Source organism: Dipodomys spectabilis, unplaced genomic scaffold (genome assembly GCF_019054845.1).
Source record: "Dipodomys spectabilis isolate Male_0828 unplaced genomic scaffold, ASM1905484v1 ptg000049l, whole genome shotgun sequence".
NCBI lineage: Eukaryota > Metazoa > Chordata > Mammalia > Rodentia > Heteromyidae > Dipodomys > Dipodomys spectabilis.
This window is the reverse complement of record NW_024870726.1, coordinates 680229-704313: the sequence shown is the minus strand read 5'-3', so window position 1 is coordinate 704313 and position 24085 is coordinate 680229. Positions and strand designations below refer to the sequence as shown.

At 51.1% G+C, this 24085-nt stretch overlaps 1 protein-coding gene across 2 annotated transcripts in view; it reads right to left on the bottom strand.

The window, feature by feature from the left end:
- Nucleotides 1-13392, bottom strand: part of Agap1 (ArfGAP with GTPase domain, ankyrin repeat and PH domain 1) — a 474515-nt gene extending 461123 nt beyond the window's left edge. For both annotated transcript variants that reach the window (XM_042678805.1, XM_042678806.1), the window contains exon 1: nucleotides 13192-13392. In XM_042678805.1, the coding sequence (XP_042534739.1) occupies nucleotides 13192-13354 (163 nt within the window). In that variant the 5' untranslated portion in view covers nucleotides 13355-13392. The remainder of the gene's footprint in view (nucleotides 1-13191) is intronic.
- Between the last annotated feature and the right edge of the window lie 10693 nt (nucleotides 13393-24085).

Genomic DNA, 24085 nt, shown 5'->3' with positions numbered 1-24085 from the left:
AGTCACTGCAGTAACACAGACACACTGTCACCAGGACACATGGTGAAGTCTAGAGGTGCAGATGTTGGTGACTTCTGCGAAGACATACCCTGTGCATACACTCAGGTGTTACAGCAAGATGATGTTGGTGATTACTACGCTTACCCTGTGCACACACTCAGATGTGTGTACCACATGAGACATACAAGGCCTACCTTCTCCCTTTATAAACATTAGTCTGAAGAGGGGAATTTCATACCCATGTTTTCTGGAGAAGACTGTAGGTAAAAAACAAAACAAAACAAAAAAAACTTCATTTGCTAGGGTAACCTAGCCTCTGTTGATTCCAAACATGGACCGTGTCCGTCTTGGCCTGAATTTGGGACAAAGGTCTAATAAAGGCATGCTGGCAGTTACTTCAGAGATAAGAGAACCCTGAAGACCCAAGAGCTCAATCCAGACATGGTAGCACATACTTAAAATCATCTGGAGAGGCTGAAGCTGGTGGATAACAAGAGACCAGTGTGGGCTACTTAGTGAGACCCTCTCTTACAAGCAAAAACAAAACAAAGCCAGGAGCCAGTGACTCACACCTGTAATCCTAGCTACTCAGGAGGCTGAGATCTGAGGATCGCAGTTCGAAGCCAGCCCAGGCAGGAAAGTCTGTGAGACTCTTATCTCTAATCATAGAAAAAGCCAGAAATGGCACTGTGGCTCAAGTGGTAGAATGCTAGCCTTGAGCAAAAGAAGCTCAGGGACAGTGCCCAGGCGCAGAGTAAAGGCCCAGGAATGGGAAAACACACACATACACACACACACAACGAAAACAAAAAACCAATGTCCACATGTTGAAATGGAGGCTCAGAAAGACTTTCCCCAAGAGTCACAGGGCAATTCAGCGGCCATGAGCCTGTTGAGAATGTAAGCCAGCATTCTCTTGTCCCCTGCAGCCATGCAGAACAACCAAGACTGCAACCCTGTGTGACCTCACTCTGCTTCCAGAAGTCAGCCATGGTGCAACACGATGTAACAGGATACATTCACTTCCCCTGCAAGCAGTGTCTTGGGCCATAGGACTTGGTCCCTATCCACACTTAAAGCACTGGGGCCCAAGTAAGAGCCACCCTTCCAAACAGTCATTCAGGGTGCCAGAGTCAAGCAGACACTGGCCTTTGCTTCACCTGTGAACTGGGTCAGATTACACAGAGACACCTTCCCATTCAACCTCCACTTAATGAACATCTTGTCCCTACTGTGCCTGTGACATGTGGAATCTGATACAAAGCCCTGAACTGAACTGTTCAGAATCCCTCTCAAGTCCATGCACTGGGCAGGTCTTGGAAAACTGGGAGCCCTGAACAGAATGCTCATTCATCTCCTAAGTAAAGCAAAGACATTCGGCACAGCCAGGGCCTGGACAATAAGCAGAGAAAAGCTGACTTTACAAATTCTTTCACCTCCACTCTTTGAAGTATTTCATTTTAAAACATTCAGGGGAAAAAAAAGATTCTCTTGGGATGTGATTAATTAGCAGATTTAATCTCCTTTAGTGGTAAAATGTTGTGATCACACCGATCTGAAGCCATTTACAAGTGGGACACACACACACACCCGAGGAGAGCCCCGGGCCAGGAGAGGCACGAGCTCAGGAAGCAGTGCTCTGACCACACCCCAAACAGCATAAGCACCCCAATGTTAATGCAGCAAGTGGAGGGGCATCCCAATTTCCCAGGGGAATAGGCAGGTCACTTCCTACCAGCCTCAGCATGAGCCATGCTACCGCATGGCATCAGAACAAGTGGAGGTCGGCTTCGAGAAAAGAAGCCTATGACTCTGGGCAGCTCAGCTCTGCGGAGCAGCAGCAGTGAAGCCAAGGCCAAGCCCTCCTCGCCATCCTGGAGGGGGCACCAGGACCATAGCTTCCCATGACACGGTGGTCACCATACATCCCCCTGGACGGAGCCTGGGAAAGAGCAAGGGGCCTGGATGGGTATGAGGGTAAAGACCCTCCAGAGTTAGACTATTGCCAGAAGAAGACATGTGATATATAAGCCTAAAATGACTAGCAATGTAATTACAGATTGAGAACCATCAAACTGAAATCTCCTAAGATTAAAAAAGTGGGAACACTTTGCTATATGAAGCCAGAGGGCTTCCAATGGGCCAAGCAAGGAGCTTCCTAAGCCTCCTGCAGAGGCCAGACCCAGTGCCCACCAGTGTCACAGCTTTCCACCTTCTGTGGTCCAGATACCTGGTTCCATGAGTCTAGAGATCAGAGCCATTTCTGTAAAAGAATATACACACCTAGCAGCTAGGCAGGCAGGTAGAAGGAGCATACATCCATTCATCACCACATGGATACCGACTGCTCTGCAAGGCACACAGCTGGGAGACGTCCCAGCTTCGTAAGCACGACCCCCAAGGACCATCACAACCACATGCTGAATCCCAACCGGGCCCAAGCCCGGGAAGCGGACTCAGCCCCGCGTGGATCCATACCAGTCACACTCACGTGACAGACAAGTCAGACACGGTGCAGGGACCTGCAGAAGAGGCTGTGGCTATCTGCTGTCCACTGTGCCTGTCTCTCAGCCCTTTTCAGGGAGAAGGCCTACAGGGACAGGGCACCTCTACAAACCTGCTCCACCATCTCCATGTTCACCTGTCCAGAGGTAAACCCCACAGAAGGCCCATCTCTAGTTCCCAGGCCAGAACTTCAGCCTCCTCACCCTGGACCGTTCACTGAGACTCACAGGCAGCCCTGGGCTGTACTCCCCACCATTGTTCTGAGTTGTCTGTTCCCATCCCCCGCTTTACCCCCCACCCTCCAGTACAAAAGCCCTGACGCTGTTCCCAGTTTCTATCTCCCCAGTCACTCTCCACGACCTCTGTCCAGGCCCCTCAGCCACTGCCACTTGTCCTCAGCAGTCATTCTCTTCCGGGTACTCAGCTCCTGCCCTGCCCCCAACCTGGGCCACAGTCACTCACCTCTTTCCTACCGAGCATCCAAGATCCTTCAGGAAATCTGCCTCAGCTGACCCAACTCCACCTCTGACCTTCCTCACCATGGACTCCTGAGAGGGCCTCTGGCAGATCCGCTGGCCCCAGCAGCCTCAAAGTCCTCCCTCTGCCCACCAAAGGGGTCCCCAGCACATCTTCCCTATGACTCTCACATTCGGCACTTCCCATCCCAAACAAAGTCAGCATAAGCACTACCCTCCCACCACCATCCTTCAAAATAAATATTTGTGTTTGCAAAGCCACTGGAGAAATTCACACAGCCCTCAAGCCCTGGCCCTGCCCCAGCCCCAGCCCCAGCCCCTGCCCGAGCCAGAGCCCGAGCCCCAGCCCAGTCCCAGCCCCTGCCCCAGCCCCTGCCCCTGTCCCAGCCTCTGCCTCAGCCCCTGCCCCAGCCCCAGCCCCAGGCCCTGCCCCAGCCCCAGCCCCAGGCCCTGCCCCAGCCCCTGCCCCTGCCCCAGCCCCTGCCCCTGCCCCAGCCCCTGCCTCAGCCCCTGCCCCTGCCCCAGCCCCTGCCCCAGCCCCTGCCCCAGCCCCAGCCCCTGCCCCAGCCCCTGCCCCAGCCCCTGCCTCAGCCCCTGCCCCTGCCCCAGCCCCAGGCCCTGCCCCTGCCCCAGCCCCTGCCCCAGCCCCTGCCCCTGCCCTGCCTCTGCCTCAGCCCTTGCCCCTGCCCCAGTCCCTGCCCCTGCCCCTGCCCCTGCCCCTGCCCCAGCCCCTGCCCCAGCCCCTGCCCCAGCCCCTGCCCCAGCACCTGCCCCTGCCCCTGCCCCAGCCCTAGGACTGGCTTAACATAGGCTGTGTGGAAGGGGAGGGGCAGCTCCCAGGACACAACAGCAGGAACAAAGAAAATAACCTCTAGAGACAGGGCTGGCAACCCTTAGCTTTTCTTTCTTTTGTGTCTTCAGAACAGTGCTAATATGGAACTATCAGGACCACAAACACTTAAGGGCAAGAGTGGAGTCATTTCCTTGCAAATACAGAGGCAAACTCAGCAGTCACCTCCAGACTGGAAGAGGTAGTGTGGGAGCAGTGAGGAGTTCTGGGGCTACACAACCCCGCTGGAAAGAGCACCCCACCAGATAACCATCTGCTGGCGCCAAGGGGCTCAGTTCCAGTCTCTGTCGGTATACCTGCCACCCCAGGGGCCAGGGACTGCTGCTGGAGACTTCACACAGAGCTCCATCCATGCAGCCATGCAGAACCAGGGAGAGATTGTTGGTGGACCATGTGGGAGCTAGAAATGTATAGGTCACTCCAATCTTTGCTAGAAGCAAACCACTGAAAGGAGAAAAACCTAGGAAGGAAAAAGACCAGGAAGCTGCATGAGGGCTCTCAGCCCAGGACGCCGCCCATGGAGATGTCCAGGGAGCCAGTCCAGCTGCGGGAGCCAAGGCCACCCAATACAGAGACCCTCTTTTAACATGGACCCCACAGAAACAAGGCCATATGAGCCCCAAAGACATGTCCAGGAATGTGCATGCTAACATGGCCCCGACCAGCCAAAAACAGGTGACCAGGCCAGTGTCCACGGGAAGCAGAATAGACACATCAACGATGATACCAGCGCCAGACCAGTAGAGTACAGACAAGCCTAGTCCACGGTCCATGCCCACAGACAGCAAAACAGGCACCAGAACTATGGGAACAGCATATGTCCAGCATGGTACAGACAAGCCTCGTCTGTGGTCCATGCTGTCCACACTCTGGGAACACGGGCAGCAGAACTAGCCCATGAATGAGGGCAGAACAGCTGGCCAGCACAGTATAACTGAGCCTCATCTGTGCTCTATGCTGCTCAGCCAGTGTCCATGGATGCAGAACAAGCCCAAAAAGACACAGCATCTGACCAGTAGAGGATAGCTAAGCTCTGTCTGCCCTGGCCTGTCTCCCTTCTGGTTGAGGGGTGATATACCAGCTCTTTGCAAAACCTTCCTTCCTAAACTGGGGTGTCTTTGCTTTTGCTATATGTAAAAAAGGGGGTTCTCAAAAAACTGTGGGAGCTTGAAGTCATCTCAATCATGTGATCCCAAACTCCAAATGACCTGAGACTCTTGCGGACCAGGCCTAATGGTGTGGTCAGACAAGAGCAGACAACCTCGAGACTCACAGCAGGACCAAAACCTTTGACAACAAGGGTAGGCCAGACCCAGGCTTGAGAAGCACCCGCCATGAAAACTCAGTTCTCGCACACAGGGCCTGCCAGGGAGCCTGCACAGGCAGCCACGCTTCCCAAGTGAGCGTCTCTCTCTCTCATTCGGAAAGTTAGCAAGTCCTTACCCACCATATAAAATCTTGTGGAAGGCCACCATCACAGAAAGACACTGCTCATCACCCTCAGAGCTTGCCTAACCACGCCTGAGGCCCGGGGTTGGATCCCCAGCACCTCAAATTAATTAATCAATTCTAAAGAATTTAAAAAAAAAAAAAAAAAAACCTCATGACACTACAGCAGGTCTTGTTAGTTGCACCAAACATTCATTAAAAGAAAAATAAAATAAAGTTCTTCTCTTCAAGTAGCCTCAATGCTATCCGTACATCCTTATTTAGTAAAACTACAACTCAGTGCATTGTAACGAAGCTCCCTCCTAAAGGGAGTGCTTCGCTGAGAAGAGAACACCAGAACCATACAGCTGGATGGCCTGGGTAGGCTGGAATCAACATGGCTCTATTTGCTAGAGTTGGCTGGATGTTGACATTTCTAAGACCAAATATAAATCATTTGTGAACATGGCCAGTGATTGTTTGGAATTCTTCTCCCAGAACCACAAAGTGTTTCCCACCCTTTAAGGAAAAAAAAAAAGTCTTCTAACCAGGATGCTAATGACAGCCAGCCTGCATGAGTTGCTTTAAGGCAGAGACAGTTGCTTGTGTAGAAACACTGTACAAATACTCCAACACTGTAGCCCAAAAAAGACAACCCCATCAAACAGCGGGAGAAGTGTGAAACTTGCAAATGAGCCCCTGGTTAAACAAAACACCAATCTGTTCCCAGAGGGCTAAGGGTGGCCACCTGTTCCAGGCTGGTGGAGTCCCCATTACCAATGGAAGAAACAATACCAGAGCGGTGACAGCCCCCTCTTGGGCCCTGGTCCCCACCCTCAAGCCTATATTTAGTCTGCTCTTTATGGAAAATGTCCTGACCCTGCACACAAACAAGCTATTTGGCTGGTTATTCAAAGGATCCATTAACAGCCTCCTCTGCCCGGCAGGATATGTGTGGTGTGTGTGTGTGTGTGTGTGTGGGGTGTGTGTGTGTGTGTGTGTGTGTGTGTGTGTGTGTGTGTGTGTGTGCAGGATATGTGTGGTGTGTGTGTGTGTGTGTGTCCCTATACCACCAGCCCCACAATCCATCCTCCTGCCATGGCCAACTGGAAGTAAAGCACAGAAGATGAGGGATTGGACCAAAAGACAACAATTGCTCTGCTCTGGATGGGTCATCTCATACTTATAGACATAGGCAACCAAAGCTCCTGGAAGGCAGACCTCACTGTTGCACACACAAAGCCTAGAGCTCCAATCCCAGAACAAAATAGCAGATGCAGCAAAGATTAGAGATTAACATCTGTAGAGCGCACTTTCTTCCTCAGAGAGATACTTAACAAAGGGAAGGAATTATGTAGCTAAGCACCAGATCAGAACCCCAAAACCTGGGTTTTAAAAATAACTAAGCCCCATCCGGCTTTACTAGGCTCAAATCATTCAAGCTAAGGATACGAAGATTCTGGGGGAGCAGGAAGGAGACAGGAAGGGGGACAGAGGCTCCTTTGAGTGTTGGGAAACAGGATAAAACCAAAGCAGTAGTTAAACAAGCCAGACTGAGACTCACAAACCATAAACAGCTGCAGGGTAGGCAGGGGGAAAGGAAGGGTACAAAGGAAGGAATTCCAGATGCAACAAAAGAAAAGGTCTGATGTAGAGCAAAACAGAGGTGAGGTGGCAGTTAACAGGGACCCAGGTTTTGATGCAGTTCGGTGGGGCTGGGGCTGCTGCACTTCGGTGGGGCTGGGGGCTGGGGCTGCCGCCTCTCCCTTCTAACTCACTCCCTTCAGGGTCTTCTATGCTCTTTCATTTAAACTGCTGAAAACATGTAAGACTCTGCCTCTCTTCTACAGAAGTGTCTTTTTGCTAGAGTAACACAATGTATCATCCACCAAATTATCATAGTAAGTGAATATTGAAGAATCTCATCTAAATATTCATGAGATACACAAAAAAAATCGACACTCTATTAAGACAGGAAGGAAAAATTCACAGGAAAGGCACTATCAGCTGGTTCCACTATCTAATGCACCCTTTTTTTGTAAGAGTCATCCTCTACCTAACCACTTCCCAGAAACTCAACACCTCTCAGTACACCTGCCTCTTTTCTATCCGCATCATGGAGACATACAGATCAAAACCACTAAAACTTAGGTTTCAATCCTTCCTTCACAGGGTTTAAAACTCTGTGTATACAGGCAACAGCTTTAGCTGCTGAAGGGAAGGAAAGCAACGAGATACCCCAAATCTTAAGACTGGGCCCAGGAAGGCACTGGACCAAGTATAGCTTCCATCTTTTTTTTTGGCCAGTCCTGGGGCTTGAACTCAGGGCCTGGGCACTATCCCTGAGCCTCTCTGTATTCAAGGCTAGCCCTCTATCACTTGAGCCACAGCACAACTTCTGGCTTTTTCTGTTTATGTGGTGCTGAGGAATCGAACCCAGGGCTTCATGCATGCTAGGCTAGCACTCTATCACTAAACAACACTCCCAGCCCAACCTCAGTCTCTTTCTAGCAATGCTTTGCGAAAGCCCCCAGACATTGTTGGAACTGCATGCTCTCGGAACCCACTCTGGACCTACAGAACTTTCTAGAAACTGAAGGCAGCAATGTGCTTCCACAAGCCCTCTACGGGACCTGCTTGCCCACCCAAACCTGAGAATCAGCAGCTCTTGGTGGTATGACACTGAAGGTGACATTGTACCCATGCCAGTCTGTCACTCGCGCATTGCTCCCAGAGATACTGTCTGAAACCTGCCCGCATCCAACACAAAAACATGCCAACCTTTTGCAAAGCTCTGACTTGAAAAGATGTAGCACGCAGATCTTTTTCTTTTGCCACCTAAAGAAAATTTCAGTTCTACTCTTAATACCATAGGACCTTTCATTCCCATCAAAGCTAACTTGCCAAATCTAAAAGATGCTCAGCCTCCCTTCAGTGCTCTGGGGATAGGCTTCAAAATGCCCCCTCTTCCAGGGGACACTGAGAGAACACCAACAGGGAGGAAAAGGACCCGCTGGCAAGGAACTCAGTCAGCAACGATTCATGGGTACTGATCCATCTGAGGATACAGAAAACGAGCGCTTCCTGACTTCTGCCTTCAGTGAGCAGAATGAAGGGGGGAATCTTGTAGTAGAGAAGCAAAAGCAGGGGCCAGGAGCAGGAAGGTCTCGCCTCTAGGGAAGTAAGGCGGGCTGTGGGTGACTCTACACTGGCCAGGCCTCAGAGCATCTCAGGGAAGGGGCATCCATACCATGACTAAATGCTTGAAACTGGCCTCAGGATGGACACCAGACTGCAAAGGCTCAGGCATGAGAAGCAACAAGACAATGGAGATGCAATCCTGCAACCTCTGGTTAAACCTGAAGGACTACCAGCATGGTAGAAACTTTCTGCCCATGGCAGAAAGAAGCTTGTTTCCCTAAACATGCAGCAACCAGACTAAATAAACCACTCTATGGAAACAAACTCGTACAGTTCCAAGTGCACAGCCAACATAATGTCATGGGTTATCCGGGGGTAATCTCAAACTCTTCTCCTTTCGGTCAAGGGCACAGAAGCCTGGATGGCCACAAAGACCATTATGGAAGCTATCAACAGGAGGGGCTGCCTATCTATCTCATAAGATACTAGAGGACTAACACAAAGACCAGACGCACCCAGCTCGTATCTCTGGGGCAATTTCCTACTCTTTCTGAGTTGCAGACAGGGCATATATGTTACATATGGTATAGTCACAGGACAAAGTGACACGATGCTGGTGTAATACTTGGCGCTCTCCTGGGCACAGACGCTCAAGTGCGCAGCTGTCGCATGGGGTTAAGTGGATTGCCCGCCCCCCCAATCTTCCCAAGTTCTCCACTTGCCAAGACTCAGATGCTGCCTGGAACTCTGGACCTGTGAAAAATGACCTTAAAGGGTGAGAGCAAAGCTGAGCCATTGCAGACCAAGTGGGACTAAGGGTGGGTGTCTGATGAGCCGCTTCCTAGTGAAGGCAGAGGCATGAATGCAGGCTAGGGTCCCAAACTGAGAGAACAGCTGAACTTCCCAGCAGGGCCCGGGAGGGACTCAAGCTGCCAGGGCTGAATGAGCTGGCTGGGCTATCACTTGCATCCTAGTTCTGTGGCTGGCAAGCTGAATTACAATGTGCCGCTGCTAATAGAGGCTTTAGCCTTAAAAGAACAAGCTTTACTTAACAAGAAAAGCAGTTGACTCATTTGTTCAACCTCATCCACCCAAGCCAAACTCTTCAAAGGAAAGACAGAGGGGAAACCAAGACAAACTGCTCAAACTGGAGGTAAGATGGGCCCCACGCTCACACCTAGACATGGCGGCTTTAGGATATGACTGATCTATGTGCACAGGTCATGTAAGCCACACCCCTGTGGACACCACACAAACCTGAACCTGCTAACTGCAAAGTTTCCTTAAAACATCACAGATTTGGACAGGGATGGGTCTCAAAGTATGAAATAAAGATAAAGACACTTGTTGACAGGCCTTAAAATAAGATCAAGAGCAAAAGTGCAGGATTACTAGCTCATTTTTATTGAGGCCCTGGTGGCTCATACTTGTAATCCTAGCAACTCAAGAGACTAAGATCTAAGAATTCTGGTTCAAAGCCAGCCCAGGCAAAGTCCACAAAACTCTTATCTCCAATTAGCCAGAAAAAAGCCAGATGGAGGTGTGGCTCAGGGCTTGGTAAAGTACCAGCTTGAGCAGAAAAAGCCAAGAAAGAACATGAGGACCCTGAGTTCAAGCCCTGGTATCAGCTTTAGACAGGGCTCCCATTTCAGTAATCAAAAGTGTAAAAAGACTGTAATTGTGTATGTACATATAAACAGAGATGAGAGGGGAAAAAAGTGACAACTTTCTGTTATGTAGGACAAGGGATTTTTAAACTATTGCTATAATTAATACTCATAGCCTGGTAACAGTTACTTTTTTTTTTTTTAAGCTAGTCCTGGAACTTGAACTCAGGGTCTGGGAGCTGTCACAGAGCCTCTTTGTGCTCAACACTAGTGCTCTACTGCTTGAGCCACAGAGCCACTTATGGCTTTTTCTGAGTAGTTTTTAGAGGTAAGAGTCTCACAGACTTTCCCGCCCAGGCTGACTTCAAACAGGTATCCTCAGATCTCAGTCTCCTGAGTAGCTAGGATGATAAACATGGACCACCGCTGCTGGCGCCCAGCTGTTACATTTTAAATCTTAGTTTTGCTGTCCTACCACTGGGCCTCCAAGACATGATCATCGGCTGGGGCAGATCCTGGTCTGTCTCCTGGAGCCAGAATGCACTCCAGTTACTCTGGTACTCTGCCATGGTTCCCCAGGCATGTACTACCTGGGTTTCCCCAAGGCAACAGTGTCCTCAGACATGGTATCCAGGAGCGCACAGCTGTACGAAACTGTTTCTGCAGAGTTCTCTTCTCACCCAAAACTGTCACCCTGGCACAACTGTGCAGCCCTCTGAACTTACAAAGCGTCTAGTAAGTAAGTGTAAAACCCATTCATGGTCTTAAAATTGCCATGGAGAGGAAGGAGTATTTCGTTATAACAAATCGGCGTCGATTTAATTAGGAAAGGCAGAGTGAGGTCCTGAAGGAGAGCTGCTCAGGGAGGGCGGAGGCCTGGAGCCCCAACTGATCCCTTGGTTCAGATCAGACTTTGAACAACCTCCATCAAAAGTTCACACCCGCCCTGAACCCCCACTTCCTCTTCTCTAAAATGAGGCCATTATGAAGCCAGACATCTGGGCTGGCGTCCTTCACAAACCAATGATGGAACCACTGCCGATAACAGGACAAAGAACAGAGGATAATCAGAATGCTTCTTAAGCCTCACGAAATCCACTACAGCCCTGGCACAATACAGACATTCCTGTTTCTAACAGGGGGAAAAAAAATAGCATTATCAAAGCCCCTAACAAGAAAGTATCCATCCATTGATTCTGAGCCTTATTAAAAATGACAAAGACTCCAGTCTCACATCATAAAGGTAGGCATTAAGTTATCCTGAAACCAACATCTTCAAAAGTGCACAGAAGGCAAGGGGAAAGATGAAAAAGGAAAGAGGGAAGGGGAAATAGGAAAGGGGAAAGGAAAGGAAGTTCCAACCATACCCTCTTGCTAGAAAGTCTAATGTTTGGATGAAGTGTTCAAGACCCCAGCAGGAATCTTCAGGAATACAAAATGAAAACCAGAGCTCTGCAACTCACTCAGCTAGGGGTGCTCCTTCTCTGAAGCAAGATGCTCTCGGCCAGGTGTGTCCCCGACCTGCAACAGCTTTCATGGTGTTTCATCAGACTTCTGTGGCTACAGTCAGAGAAGTGGGTGGGAAGAAACATCTAAGACAAGCAATGCCCCTTTCCAATGCTACTAGAGCAGATCAAGACATTGCCCCTCTATCTGCAAGTGACCCTGCAAGCACCAGCACTTGCCACAAGTTGAAAAGGCACAAACAAATCTTTACTTTTGATAAGCCTGGAAGTCTCTTAAGCTGCCAATAGACAGGATGTACTCAATGAGCCCCAGGTTCTTGAAAGGCTGGGGCCTGCTAGGACCTTCCCCGGGAATGACCAAGTCTCCTGTGGATGCAGCTAGCCAGTCAGCCAGCATGGCTGGAATGTGGTTCAAGTCCATGAGGTGGTGGAACATCAAGGGGATCAAGGGGATCCTCAACCCTAAACCCACCTTCCCCACCTAACCCAAGCTTCAAATCATAACCACTCTGAAGTTCGCAGTTTAGACTACAAATTGCCAAAGGGGTCAGTGTCCCCTCACAGTTGGCTGGAGGGAAGCAGAGCGAGACCCTGCTTTCAGGTTATCAGTGTTCCTCAAGCAAAGTCTCGGCAGCCCTAGGGCAGGCCACCATCACGGACAAACCTTCCTGCAGGTTCTATCCCACGACTGGCCAACAGCAACACAAGAGAACAGACTGCTGATCAACTGCTCAACTGCAGTTGGATGGACATCACCCATTACACACGCCTGCTCCCCTAGGTCAGTCTGGGCAGAAAGGAAATGAAGCAAAGCAGCAGCAGCAGCAGCCCTGGAAGCCTAGAAGCAGATAAATGAGAGCCACTGCTGGTGCAGAGAACACAGCCCCTGGAAGGCGGAGGGCACAGAGTCTCTCGGGCAGGGACACTGTCCTCCCTGACATGTAGGTGAAAGAAAACATTGTGCCAGGTCCCCCAACCCTCACCCCAACACACAGGCTTACAGCCTCCCCTCCACATCCTCCTCTGCGGTGGCCCCCAAGCATGTCAAAGTGACACCCTTTTCACTGCAAGGTCCCTTGCCTTCCCCGAAGGGCTTGCCAATTTGACCCAGGACTCTCGGTACACACGAGGACCCACACCTGGGCAAGCGCTGCCTGAGGCCTGGCTGCGCACATGGACCGAATTCAACCGTACCCGCTGTGCTCACGGGCTGGGTTAAACCACGCTCCGAAAGGGGCCGGCCCTGCGTCGCTGCAGCCCCCAGCAAACGGTCCTCCTCCAAAACGCGCTTCAAGGTCCAGCAGGACGCCCAGGCCTGGCCTAAGAACCCGTCACAGATCGCGCGCTGCCCAACCTTCCGGCTGCCCCGAGGTGTCTGCCAGGCTGAAGAGTCCGGCGGCTGCGGGACGCGGCGGTACCCAGCCACTTTCTCACTTGGAGAGACTCCATTGTCCATTACGGAATCCACGCCGGCGATTCCTCTTCCCTGGCCCGGCCGGCGGCGCCGCCCGCCCTGGCAGGACAGGGCGAGGAGGACCGCAGAGCTCCCCGCGGGGCCTCGGACGCCCGGTCCCCGGCGCGTGTGTACACACACACATACACATACACACACGCACGCACGCACGCACACCGCACCACGCGCGCCCCCCCCGCCGCCGCGCCCGGGGCGCCCGCTCCCCTGCGCGCTTCGGAAGCCCGGGGCGGCCAGGCCGGCTCACCTTCGATGGCGATGACGTGCTCCCGGATCTGGTTCTGCAGCACCGGCTCCTCCACGCGCTCCAGCAGCTCGTAGATGGAGTAGATGTTGGGGTGGACCGACTCGAAGCGCTGGATCTCGGCCCGGATGGCAGCCGAGTTGGCCAGCTGCTGCTGGTAGTTCATGATGCAGGCGCCGCGCCCGGAGCCGCGCGCCCCCCCGCCGCCGCCCCGCGCCCCGGGACCCGCGGGCCGCCGAGCCCGGGGCGCCGCAGCCCCCGGGGAGCCCGGCCCGCCGGCGGCGGGCGGAGGAGGCGCTAGAAGAAAGGCGCGGGCCGAGCGGGCGTGGGGCCGGCCCCGGAGCTCAGTTCATGGCCGGGACGCGCGGCCGGCGAGCGAGCGGGCCCCGGCGTCCCGGGTCAGCGGGCCGTCCGGGGGGAGGGCGTCCCCATGGAGCGCGCCGCGGCCCCGGAGGAGGCTCGCTCCGACGCGCTCCCGCGCCGCGGCCGCCTTCCAGCCCTAGGCGCTGCCCGGCCGAGCAGCCATTAAAGCCCAGGCGGGCCGCCGCGCTCCGAGCGCCCGGGCCGAGGGCCGGCCCCCGGGCCGGGGCCGCGTCGCTCCCGGAGCCCGGCCGCGGCGTGGGTCCGCGCGCTGCGTGCTGAGCCGCCCGGAGCGCCCGGAACCCCCGAGCCGAGCCCGCTGTGCGCCGCCCGCCGCGCCGGGACCGAGCCGCAGGAAGCCCGCAAGCCGCGGAGCTCGCTCCGAGAGATGCCCGCCGCCTGCCCGGCCGGCCCCCTCCCCGGCACGCAGGGCCCCGGCCCACGTCGGCCCCGCCCCCGCCCGCGCCCGCGCTCGCGCTCGCGCCCGCGCGCCCGCCGCCCTCCGGCCGCCGCCGCCGCCGCCGCTGCGTCCTCCGCGGCGCTTCCCAGCGCGCCGGATCCCGGGGAATTGCGCCAGGCTCCGCCCCCGCGCTGCCCCGGGGCTTCCTGGGACTTGTAGTCCCCGCCGCCGCGGCGTCTCCGCCGAGCCGGCGCGCGGGCGGTGCGCTCGGCGCTCGCAGCCGGGCGCGCGCGGCGCGGACGCTCGGGATGATCCGTGGGATCCGAGCTCCGCACCGACTCGCCCGCCTGGCCCGGTGTAACCCGCTGCCGCCGATCCGTCCGGTGCCGCCCGGCGCCTCCGCTCCCGAGCCCAGGCGCAAGCCTGCCCGCGCTTTTGTTGTTTCCGTGGGTTAACTTTCGGCCTCCGTGCGTGTGTTTGTGTGTCTGCACTCCGGCACGAGTGCTTGCTTCCTCTCTACGTGTAAATTCTCTCCCCAGAGGCGGCCGACCCCGAGCCGGCCGTGGGCCTGGCCCCCCGGCCCCCAGCCCCCCGCAGGGCGCTCAGGTCTAAGCGGAGGCGCACGGAGTGCGATGCCCACGGAGCCTTCCCGGGCATCGTTCCTGCCCCCATTCCAACACTGAGCTATGCGCGTGGAGCCGCAGCTCCTCGTGCCCCCCACCCCGACTCCAGGTAAGCTCCACGCGGGGGACCCGCGGAGCCGGACCGCCCTGCCGCCCCCCCCCCCGCCTCTCCCCTCCCCCCTCCCCCCCACCACCCCCCACCCCCCACCCCCCCCACCCCCCGCCAGAGCTCCGGTCCCCGCGGGCTCCCGGCGAATGAGATCGCGTGCACGGGGCCCAGAGACTGCTGGTCTGCCCCTGGGCACAGACTTCTAACGTCCTCCCCGCCCTCACCTGGAGCCCACATAGGCCCGTGAGGGCCTAAGTAAGCATCCTGGTACCCAAGCTCTTGGGTCCTGGCAGATGTGCTGACCCCTTTTGTTCCTGCTTCTGTCCCTGACCTTGAACTCCATCGGTGATATGCCTTTGACTTCTCACTTGGTAACCATAGTAACAGATGCAGACATGTGGCCTTGTGGTCCTATCTGGAGCAATTGTTCACTACCCTACTTTGAAAGCTTTCTACCCTACTTTCTCCCGTGTCTGGGATAACGTTTCACCCGGCCTCCCTACATGTCTTCTGTAGGACTTCTCTGCCCTTTCTATTTCCTAACCCTCTCAGTGCCAAAGGCCCTGGGACTCTTCCTTAGGCAGCTTCTGTTGGTGTGAGTTCCTCTCTCATAGCTTTGAATATCATCCATAGAGTGATCAGTCTCAAGCCCAGATCTCACCTCTGAACAACAAACCCAGGTCCATCTTCCTTCTCTACACCTTTTTTTTTTTTTTGGTCGGTCATGAGGCTTGAACTCTGGGCCTGCACACCATCCCTGAGCTCTTCAGCTCAAGGTGAGCGCTCTACCACTTGAGCCACAGTGCCACTTCCGGTTTTCTGAGGCTCATTGGAGATAAGAGTCTCCTGGACTTTCCTGCCTGAGCTGACTTTGAACTGGGATGCTCAGATCTCAGCCTCCTGAGTAAGTAGGATTACAGGCATGAACCACCAGCACCTGGCTCTCTACACCTTCTTCTAGATGGCCAGCTGGGGGAATGAATCCAGCCTGTCTCAAGTTGGATTTCACTGCCCTCCCCTCCCACCCCATATGCTGTGTGGAAAAACTGGTGTTGGTTTCTTTGCCTCTCCTCTCACATCCTGAAGTGTCAGCCAGCCTTCCAAAGATCCAGAATGCCACCCTTCAAAGGCATGAGTTCTCACCACCCTACAAAGGTGTGATCACCCAACTCCTGCTTCCTACCAGTTCCTTTCCCATCTGTTCTCAAGAAGGCAGCCTTGGTGAGCCTGCTACACATGAGTTCCTGCATGGACTGCCTCTGCTCAAAGCCCTCCAATGGCTGGGTGCTGGTGTCTCACACCTGTAATCCTAGCTACTCACAAGGCTGAGATCTGAGAATCAAGGTTTGAAGCCAGGCAGAAAAATACATGATACTCTTCTAAGTACCATCAAAAAGCTGAAAGTAGAGGTGTGGTTCAAGTGGTAGAGGACCAGCAAAAAAGCCAAAAGAGCCTAAGGCTCTGAGTTCAAGCCCCAGTACCATAACAACAACAAAAATCCCTTCCATGATGCCCATCCTCTCCAGCCTCCAGAGTCCTTCTGGCTTGAGCTCCTGAAAGATCAAGAGGTTGGCAGAGTCTCAGCTTTCCCCCTACTTGTATACTAACAACTTGTCCTGCCACCTTTTCAAGGACTGAAGTTGAAGTTCTTAAGAGACCTGGGAAAGAAACAAAGGACTTTCTTATTCATAACAATGGCAGTCACCAGAGTGCCTGCATTCTTGCGTGCCAGTTTGCCAGTTACAGGCCCCATAGGGCAACTTTAGGAACCTGGTGATCTGTAGTCCTAACCTCTTGCCCCGTATAAGAAGAACCCTGGGGGCTGGGAAGGTGGCTCAGTGGTAGAGTGCTTGCCTTGCATGCCTGAGGCCCTGGGTTTGATTCCTCAGCGCCACACAAGCAAAAAGAAAAAAGCCAGAAGTAGCGCTGTGGCTCAAGTGGTAGAGCGCTAGCCTTGAGCTGAAGAGCTGAGGGACAGCACCCAGGCCCAGAGTTCAGACCCCACGACCGGACCCCAAAAAAAAAAAAAAACAAATAAGAACCCTGGTTGACCCATTGTAAAAATGAGATGTGCAAGACACTATGTTGAAAACAAACTTTAAAACTTTGGGGAGGGAATGGAGGAGTTGTGGAGATGGGAAGGGAAGGGATGGTAGGGGAAAAACAAAGGAGGAGATAACAATTGCTGGATAAGAAATGCACTCATTACCTTACTCACATAACTGTAACCCCTCTATACAGTATCTTTACAGTAAAATATATATATATATATATTAAGAAAAAAAGAAGAACCCTGGGTATCAACATCCCACATCTTCACAGGAAGTCCCATGCCTGTCCTCCATGACAGAGGAAAATGCTGGCTAGGAGGCCTGCCTCCCTGTAACTCAGCAGGAGCCGCTGTCCCTGTTGGCAGCATCCTCCTGTCCGCCACAGCCACTCTGACCTCCCTGCATACACCAGGCACACCACACCTCACTTTCCTCTGTTGGAAATGCTCCTCCTCCAGAACCTTCGCTGGCTCCACCACTTTCATCATGTATTTATTTACCTCAAAGTCAGTTTCTCATTGAGACCCTCTGTGATACCTTATGGGAAATGGCATCCCTGTCTGTGGACACTGTGTCACCTCCTTACTGGTAGAAAGAATGAAAAATGATCATCTCAGTCTCTGAGAACTGTAAGTGTGTTGCCTTGCCTAGGCTGAAGTTAATTAAGGCTGCTGGGGTGGAGATCCTGCATGATCTGGCTGGGTCCTCCTAAGTCAGAGGCAAGAGGGTAGAATCCAGAAGAAACAGGGTGTGAGATGCAGGGAGGAAAAGAGTGGGAGGGAGGGGTCCTCACAAGATACTACCCTGTAGCTCTAAAGACGGTGGAACTGGCCATGAGCCAAGAAATGTAGGTGCTCTCTAGAAGCTAGAGAAGCCTCCAGGAAGTGAATTCTTTCCTAGAGATTCTAGAAGGAGCACAACCTGATCAGCCTACCTTAGACTACCAACCTCCAGAATTATAGGATATGTATTTATGTTGTTTAAACCACAAAGTATGTGCCAATTCCCTACAGTAATAATAGGAACATAATACCAGTCACTTAATTTTTTTTCTTACACCCAGTTTAACCCAGTAAGTACTTCACTAGTCTATCTTGAGTATGGTCTGTGTCCCCCCCCCCCATTAAAATGCAAAGTCCTTGAGGGCTAGGATTTGTTTTGTTCCCCTAGCCTCTATAACTGCTTGCTACCTAGCAGGTGCCCAATAAGTGAGGCCAAGCCAATGGCTTCCCCACCAAATTATGCACCCTACAGTGTATGTTAGTGAATAAATACAAAGCTCTCCGGCTATGCAGGCTCCCAGTCATCATACCAAGCACATAACGTGTTCGGGCAAGTTTAGTGAAGTTGAAATGGGAGCTTTCCTAACTACACGAGGGCCAGTGGTATCCACTAGATCTGATTAGTCTTCCGTGAATATATCAGGGCATCATAAGCTAACTCAAAGTAGGAACTCTTCTGTCACCAGAAGTATCAAAAGCCAGGGCTGGGAGTGTAGCTCCATGATAGAGCACTTGTCTGGCATACATGATACTCTGGGCTCCATCTTCAGCACTGGAAAGAAAAAATACACCAAAGACCTGAAAATATGCCAGTAAAAAAATAAAAAATATACCAAAGTCTTCCCATTCATTTACCCATTTATTCTGTCACTTCTGCATTCAATTAATCTTTATTGATCACTTACTGTATCCTAGATAGGTGCAATATTCTATTTATACAATAAAATATGATGACTATCTTTAATGGTTTTACAGCCATGAAGATTTGCACATTTGCATTCACAAAACCACACAAACAAGCTAGTGTTGGATGAGTAACTCTGAGAATATCTAACTAAAAGTGGGAATTAGGACATTAATCATAGAGCCCAGCTATAGTCAGAAATGTTCTAAAGCCCAGCAAGGTGAGCTGTGTCTTCTGTGGGAATAAATTCATAGCCATAACTTTAAGCATCATAATGGTGTCATCCCCCAACCTGTACAGCTGTCTTTACAGCTACAGGCTATTCCTAAATTGTCTCTGCTCAAGAAGTGTATGTGATTTCATGTGCTTTATCTGTCTGAGCTTGAACTGATGTCAATTGACTCCTTACCACACTTGGCTCAAGAGCCCTGAGAAAATTTTATCTGCCTTCAGTATAAAGTGTCACATGACCAGGGTCACATGATGAGGCCATTCTCAGGTCTTGGGGAAGCTGGTGATGGAAGGCTGGTCTCATGAGACACTGGCAGTGTCTCATGGAGGCCCTGGGTTTCTGGTGAAAGTAAAAGGGGTCATAGGAAGGCAAGAGAAGAGAGCAGGAAGAGCAGGAGGAAGGACAATTCAGAATGTTCTGCAGACAAAGTGTCCTCTCAGGTTTTTGTTTTAGTTTTTGTTTTTTGTGTGCCACTGCTGGGGCTTGGACTCAGGGCCTGAGCACTGTCCCTGAGCTTCTTTTTGCCCGAGGCTAGCAGTCTACGGGCGTGAGCCACAGTGCCACTTCCAGCCTTTTCTGGTTATGTGTACTGAGGGCTTGCTGCAGCTAGGCAAGCACTCTACCACTAAGCCACCTTCCCAGCCCAGCTCTATTTGTCTAACAGCCTGGGGCATGTCTTTGTTCCATCTCAAAAAAAAAAACAGTTTAAGCTGGGCACAGTGGCTCAGGCCTGTCATCCTAGTAACTCAGGAGGCTGAGATCTTAGGATCACAGTTCAAAGCCAGCCCAGGCAGGCAAGTCCATGAGATTCTTATCTCCAATTAACTACCATAAAACTAGAAATGGTGCTGTGATTCAAGTGGTAGAGTGCTAACCTTGAGCTGAAGAGCTGAGAGACAGCACTCAGGCCCAGAGTTCAAGACCCACAACTAAAAATAAATAAATAAACCTGTTTAAGACAAAAATCTTACATTTCAAAAATCCTTTCTTATCCCAAAGCAGTTCCTCTTTCCCTTAACAAGAGCTAAGCCACCAGGCCAAAGCAGGAACTTTTAAGCAATACAATGATAGAAAAGAGTTTTTCTTACATCTGTAACTTAGATTTCTTACAAAGTACAAGTTGTCACACCAAAAGTGGTTATTTCTGCAGAAGAAAACAGCTACTGTCAGAATCCCAAGCTTACCTAGCTAGTGACTTAGCCAGGATTTGAATGCAGATCTTTTCACGAGAGAATGCAGAGACAGCATTCCTCATTCAACAAACCTGCAGGTTTTCTCTACAAGGAATGTCAACCGCATGAAAAATGTGTGAAGTTTAGTATCACAAGCGCAAGAAGTGTCTACCTGTCCCTCTGTTTCTCTGCTTGCTCTTGACCAGCACGTTGTGAGGAAAACTCAAGCTACTGGAGAAAACCTTTGTAAATGACAGATCTTTCAGCACTTTCTGCCCGGAAAGTTCAAGTCCTCCAGCTGATATCCATGATGCAGTGAGACAGACAAGCTGTTCTCTTTGTGCTGCTTTAACACACCCAATGCTAGTGCGAACTATTTTACATGAACTAGTCTACATGAAATGATGTTCACAGGGTTCCTAGGGTACTGTGAGATATGAGAGCTGTGTGAGGTCTGTGACAGTACTTATATCTTGATTTCCTTGGTTGTATGTCATAAAGGTGTTTTTCCTGAACAGAGGAACTGTGAAGAGGTCAGTTCCACGTGAACACTGCCTGTCATTTCTGCTTAGCCCTTGTCCCACAGCCATGGCTCCTTCCAAAACAGCATTATTTTCGCTTGTTGCCACTACTTGGTAACTTAAACACACATGGATTAACCTGTAGTCCTGTAGATCTAATGTCCCATCATCTGACATCAGGTGTCCACCAGATTTACTTGCCTTTCTCCAACCTGGTATGATCCATTTCCTGCCTTTCCCATCTTCTAGAGGAAGTTTTGCCTTGAATTCTGAACTGGCCTCCTCCTATTTCAAAGTGGGCACAATGAAGTTGAGTCTTCCTAACATCTACTCTCTCCAACACCATCTTTACTGACTTTCCCCTTTCCGGGAGCCTTGGGCATGCGCAGCATGCACCTCGATTGTTTGTCCACAGATAATCTCTCTATCTGAAGGTCATCTGATGAGCAACGTTGATTCTGCATGCCACCCTGTCTTTCGCCAGGTAAAGTGAGGCATGTGCACATGGCAGGGACGAAGGTGCAGGTGCAGAGATGGCATATTGTGGTGAGGATGTTCTTGGGCTTGTGACACATTAATTAGCCCTCACTGCTGTGTTTCTCTGATTAACATACTAGGAAAAATATGGTTATAGACAGTTTGTGGGGGAGCGGGAAGGGGGAACGTGTCCCTGGCCTTTATCAAAAGTGAAGAAGCAGCTGGGTGCCAGTATCTCCTGGCTGTCATGCCAGCTACATAGGAGGCTAAGATTCCGAAGGCCATGGTTTCAGGCCCATTTGTGCAAAACAGTTCTCTAGACCTCATCTCTACATAAAAACTGGGCACAGTGGCAGGAGCTGCCCCCTCAGCTACTATGGGAAGCATCAATAAGAAAAGCTCACAATCCAGGCAAGCCGAGGCAAAAATCAAGACCATACCTCAGAAATAGCCAGGGTGAAAAGGGTGAAAGGGTCGGTGCATATCTGTAGTCCCAGCTACTTGGGACAATCTCCTAACATCTAGGAGGACTGTGGTCTGAGGATAGCTCAGGTAAAAGCATGAGACTCTATCTGAAAAAAGGAACGAAAGCCAAAAAGGTATGGGAGTGTGTGGTTCAAATGGTAGAATACCTAGCTGGTAAGGGGGCCCTGAGTTCAAATCCCAATGCCACACCTGGACCCCTGGACCATGATCCACCTATTTCAGGCCTCCTGTAGAATAAGGATGACAGGTAGCTGGGATGATAGGTGTGTGCCAGTGCACCCAGATCTTGGTTGAGATGGGCATCTCATGAACTTTTTGCCTGGGCTGGCTTTGAACTACAATACGCCAATTCTCAGTCTCTCAAATATCTAGGATTACAGGTTTGAATTGTTTGTGTCAGGTGGATTTTGTGATTCTTTAAATGGTTGACAAATCAATTTTATCAATTGAATAAGACAGGCTAGGATAAGGAATCAGTTTACCAGAGATGGGAGGGGCCAGTTCTGTCCAAGGGCTGCAGGACTCTGTGAAATGTTCATTATTGAGGGAAGACAGGAAGAAGTCTATTTCTCAGAAGACAAGAATACAAGCAAAGGCCGCGTCCTGTCTTCTACCTGGGTGTCTTTGCTAAGCAGCAATGTCCTAGAGTTCCCATGGTGTGCCGGCTTCCTGTTGCTGCTGTAACAAATCACTACAGACAGTGGTTGAACACGTCACCGACTTACGCTTCTGCAGATCTGGAGGGCAGAGTCCTGAAGTGAGTCCCCTGAGCTGAAATGCAGGTATCAGCAGTGTCAGCCTTCCCTTGTGCAGGCTGTGGAGAGCAGCTGTTTTCCCACCTTTTCCGGCATCTGGAACCCCAGTATTCCTTGTTCCAGGGCCTCTCCTCCATCTTTAAGCCATCGTAGCACCTTCAAGTCTCCCTCTGGCCCTCCTGTGTCCCTCTTTTGCTTGTAATGACTTCTGACTTCTTGGAGCTCTCATAGACCATCCAGGATCATTCCCCTAGTTCAAGACTCATAATTTAGAGACATCTGCCAGGACTCTCTTGCCTTGTAAGGTGAATTCTCACAGGTTCTGGGAATTAAGACATAGACGTCTTTGAGGAGCTTTTATTCTGCCTACTATGCTGCAATGGAAATACAATGGTATATATTTACATTTTATATATGTTGCATATTTCTGTAATCTGAAATATATTTGGGGTGGAACTTGAGCACAAGTATTTAGTGACGAACTTGTCTGTAGAAAACTATACCACCACAGGCTTCTTCATTTTCATTTAGTGTTTTAAAATTCATTCAACAAGACACATAGGATTAGGAAGAAGTTATGTTATATTGAGATGTACTTGTCAAGATCGTTAATGGGCTACAATGGAGGATGCTTGTTTCCTTACTGATGCATTAATTAATAAGATGTAGCAGCTGGTGTATTAACCACAGCTTTGAATTACAGATAAGCTTGAGAACTATTTTAAGATTTCCGTGCTACTTGAATGGGATAGGCAAACACCTTATTTCTCTGGTGACAAGGCCACAGTTTCTTTTTTCTTTTCTTTTTTTTTGGGGGGGGGTCTGGTCGTGGGGCCTGAACTCTGGGCCTGGGCGCTGTCCCTCAGCTCTTCAGCTCAAGGTTAGCGCTTTACCACTTGAGCCACAGTGCCACTTCCGGCTTTTTTCTTTTTGCTTATGTGGTGCTGAGGAATCGAACCCAGGGCCTCAGGCATGCAAGGCAAGCGCTCTACCACTGAGCCACCTTCCCAGCCCCACATATAGTTTCAAAGTCTGTGATTCCAGGTCTGTATTGATGGAAGGAAGAAGTTTCTGTACTTCAGTTAGATTTGGGTGAAATTAGAGATGCTATTTTTTGCACATTGAAGTTTACAGCCCACCTGCTTTGAGGCCAAGGCAGAGAGAAGATGAAGACACAGGAAGAGGCAGAGAGAAGGGTGAAGGCATAGGAAGAATACTAGGGCTTATAACAGTGCCACTCCAGACACATTAAACAATGCTCCTATGGTTCCATTTGCTGTGTCTGTGTACTCTGTCTCAGGAGGAGTAGAGCCCTGCAGGGTTAGTCTTTCTGTGACTTGGCACAACATTCTCCATTAGTCCTATTGTAGCATAGGCCATAATTCCTTCCTTTTGAATGATGAATAATATTCCATTGCACACCATTGCCATATTTTGTTTGTCATCCATCTGTTGAAAGATAGGTGAGTTGCCTCTCACTTGTGGCTATTGGAATAATGCTGGATCAGGGCTATATAAATGTCTCTTTGATGTGAGATCTAGATCTTGAGTCCTGGAGAGGTTATCCAAAAGCAACAAGGTTGGCTAAGTCGATAATGTCACATCAGAGTGAAGTTTGGCTTTACCAAGTTCAGTCCAAATGTAGGTCAGGACAGTCACTCCTGAGATTTCCATCCAAGAAAAGTGCATTGTTGGCTAAAGAGCATCAAAGAACTGAGCATCCGTCTCACATAACACTGATGGAACCAAAGCCGCATGGGACAATCTGGTTCCTCTCCCCTCCCTGTGGCCCCCGCCCCCCCCCAGGCTTCACAAGGCTTCTGGAAAACAAGCCAGGAGCCAGCCTGAGCCCCTAGCTACCAATCAGTGAGCCAGCACATGGGGTGGATACACCCCAAAAGACCGTGGTAGGGATAATAGACCTCTTCAAGGAGGAGGAACTTGCTGGGTAGAATTGTCCCACCCCCTGGTCTGAGAAGGACACAGCCGTGTCTTACCATGTTTCCACCTGGCCTACTGCCGCTG